This window comes from Antrostomus carolinensis, unplaced genomic scaffold (genome assembly GCF_000700745.2).
Source record: "Antrostomus carolinensis isolate BGI_N321 unplaced genomic scaffold, ASM70074v2 scaffold25935, whole genome shotgun sequence".
NCBI classification, from domain to species: domain Eukaryota; kingdom Metazoa; phylum Chordata; class Aves; order Caprimulgiformes; family Caprimulgidae; genus Antrostomus; species Antrostomus carolinensis.
Genome location: NW_010319099.1, coordinates 1 through 3,241, shown reverse-complemented (window position 1 = coordinate 3,241; position 3,241 = coordinate 1). Strand labels below are relative to the sequence as shown.

At 44.5% G+C, this 3,241-nt stretch overlaps 1 protein-coding gene across 2 annotated transcripts in view; it reads right to left on the bottom strand.

Annotated features, from left to right (window-relative positions):
• ACSS2 (acyl-CoA synthetase short chain family member 2) overlaps window positions 1-3,158 on the bottom strand; it is a 34,784-nt gene extending 31,626 nt beyond the window's left edge. For both annotated transcript variants that reach the window (XM_010169162.1, XM_029085236.1), the window contains exon 1: window positions 2,968-3,158. In XM_010169162.1, coding sequence (XP_010167464.1) covers window positions 2,968-3,056 — 89 coding nt within the window. In that variant the 5' untranslated portion in view covers window positions 3,057-3,158. The remainder of the gene's footprint in view (window positions 1-2,967) is intronic.
• Window positions 3,159-3,241: the final 83 nt, after the last annotated feature.

Sequence of the window (3,241 nt, the reverse complement as noted above, 5' to 3'; positions counted from 1 at the left end):
AATGCCAACAGCACGGTGCAGGCACACTGTGCTCCTGCTCTAATTAACACTCCCCACCACAAAGTCCTTAGCACTGCTTCAAGTCCTCTGCAAGTGTCCTCAGTGTCTCAGCCCAGTGCATTTCACCTGCAAGGCCCACGAACGCCAGCACAGGTGTCTTACCTGCACAGTAACCACAGCGTTATGGACTTCAGCCTTTCCGTGCAATTATGAAAGAGATTTTTCACTTTTGAGAGCAGCACTTTATCAAAAACATTTCCTGGAGCTTCTGTTCCTTTTTAGGCCACATCAGCAATACCAAACAGAGAAAGAGGAATCAAAAGCAGCAGGAACAGAAATACTTGTAACGTTCATAAGCAGCGAGAGATATCACAGTGAAACAGGCAACAGGGAGAACGCAAATGCTTCCTACCGACTCAGGGTGATCATTTTGAGCTACACAGTCCTAACAGCACCAAGATGATACTGCAACATCACCCATGTACAAGTTCCTCAGCATGAAGCAATCTCATGCACTGCCCTGTGTGCTGAAAGAACAATCCCACATGGTTTGGGATTAGATCCTCTGAGCTGAGCAAGATTTGGGCAGTCCTGGACCAGCAGCGATGCAGGAACCTTCAGAAGAGCTTGGCCATAACAGATGCTGATGAATTGCTGCAGTTCCTTCCAGTTCATGCAAAACTTGGGACAGCCACAGCTAGCAGCACACACAGCTCTGAGTTTTGTCAGGACCCATCTCTTCTCACAGACAGTCAGTAAAAAAAATAAACATTATTATTTTTTTCCTCTATTTCCCCTCTCTGAAAGCAAAGACCATGATCTTTTACCTTTTCAACGCTCTCAGAGCCACACAGTCACTGACACCTTGGTATAAGCTCAGCACCTTTTGCCATCTAGCAAACTATAGACATTCTTAGAAGCAAGTAACTGGCCAAGGTATTTAAAAGATCCAGGTTTTTCCTAGGAATCCTCTTTGGCTTTTGGGGGCTCTGATTTATTTTTCTGGCCTTTCATACCATGTGAAAAGTCTCAAGTGTTTTAGGAAAGCAGGCTTGTTCAATAGAGTGTTAAACACAACATGTGAAAGGACAGGAAGACAGCAATCAACATTTTGTTATTGAAGAAAAGCATTTGTGCAGAGACATGTTCATGCTCCAAGAAGAGTAATTTTACAAGTCACAACCCTTAGCTCTGCTTCCTCAAGACCTCAGTGCCACAAGCTCACAGGTCAGTACCACACACACACGTCACACTCAGCACACACTTCTCCCATCCCTCCCACTGACATTCCCAGCTGACAGCTCCAGACACCCCAGTGCCAGGTCACCTGGGACAGAACCATGCTAGGAGAGTTTATCCCAAAATAGTCAGGGAAAACTGTCTGCCAAGGAGGAAGAGACACCTTATTTTTCAGCACTGTGAACACCACAACTGACAGACACCCACCATTTTAATATCCACCACAAGTTTTGCTCAGCATAACAAATACCCTCACAAAGGCTGCTGGAATAACTAACAAGAGAAAAAAAAATCTTCATCAATATCAAATTTAAGCTGTAGGCTGCTGCCTGTCACCCAAAGATTTACACGCAAGAACATTGCACCCACTCCCTCCATAAATCCCAGCACAGCTGCCAGCCCTGGCCTGCCAAATGGCTTTGTTTGCTGGCACACCTTTACCTGAATGAACTTACAAATGAGTTTTCATTCAGAAACTGCAGTCACTTTACATCTGAGTGAGTTACAGAAAGTACTTAACCAGCAGGGAAGTCAATAGTCTCCACCGTTTCACCTGTGTCTTATCAATATGACTACTTGCTATACGTTAAGTGTAATTCTTTTACTGAAGCGGTAGATATATGGATAGAAACTCTTAGTATGAGCCAAATTTTACAGCCACAGCCAGAATACTCTGGTGGAAACATGTTCCCTTCTGCAGCAGGGTAGCCTTTAGTTACCTTTACACCAGCCACACCTTGGAGGGGTTGGGGAGAAACTTTTCAGCTGCACAGAATCACTCAGAGCAGCACAGCTGTTCATCATTAGAGCATCTGGTATTTCTATTGCCATGATGGTGAAGACTTCTCCCTCCAGCTGCTCCACTGAAGGGACTCACCACAACCGAACAAGTTGTTGCATCCTAACAAGCGGTACATTTAATTTTGCTTCTGTACTGCCACATACAGTCATACCCATGCAAGATAAACGCACTCTAGTTCAAGGGAAACAGCAACACACGGGTGGGCAAGGCACTACTCTCAGTCTGGGGACACAGCTGAGCTAGTTCTGGATCTTGGACATCTCTGGTGAAACCTGTTTTTTATCAATATTAAAATTTCCAGTTTCACATGGTTTTTGACACTAGTAACTGGTAAAAAAAAATATAAACATACTTCAGGTAGGACTGGAAGTTAACTCTTCTTCCCAAAGGTAACATAGCAAAGCCAGCCTTTGAGAGTGCCACGGCATTATCCATGTTCAAGCGCAAGGAATCAATATATAAGCTCAGGTTTTAGAAAACACCTTTCTGCCACAAGAGTAGAAACTCGCCAGATCCATAAAACATGAAAACAGCAGATCTGGAGTTAATTTGCTTTTTGCTGATGGATGTTTGTTGTTCCTCATCCCATCTGTCTACCTACTTCCCAAGGGAATCGTGGCACGTGTCTTGCCTCAATACCTTCTGATTTTTTTTTCTTAGCTTTTAGCAGGTACAACTGCAAAGACAGAGCTGGGAGTCAAGAGCTCCTCACTACTGCACTGGGGCACTTCAGAGCATCCCAGGATGGGTAGAGAAGCTCCATAACAGCCCTTCTCAAACACAAACACCTGCTGTACCTACGGCAAGGTTAAAGCCTCTCGGGTTCTACCATGTTTTAATTTATCTCCGCTGAAACTGACACTATTTGTACGCTTTGACATGATATTTACAAACATTCTAGACCATAACAAAAAACAGAAATTTACCAGTAAAAAGCAATTTTGTCCCCAAGCTTCTTCTCATTGACATTTCTGTCCAGGAGGTTGTAGCAGATGTTGGTGGTCGCTCCTTTCATCCACTCAATGAAGATCTTCCCCTTGGTCACATCGAAGTTGTACTTCAGGAAGGGTCCCGTGTGTTGACTCTTCCAGTAAAACTCTTTAGCAATGTCACCCCAAAATTCTGCAAAGGCAACGGCCGGAGCTTGTGACCCAGAAACGGGCAGGGAGCAGGAAGGCAACCCGGGAAGGAACAAGGGGA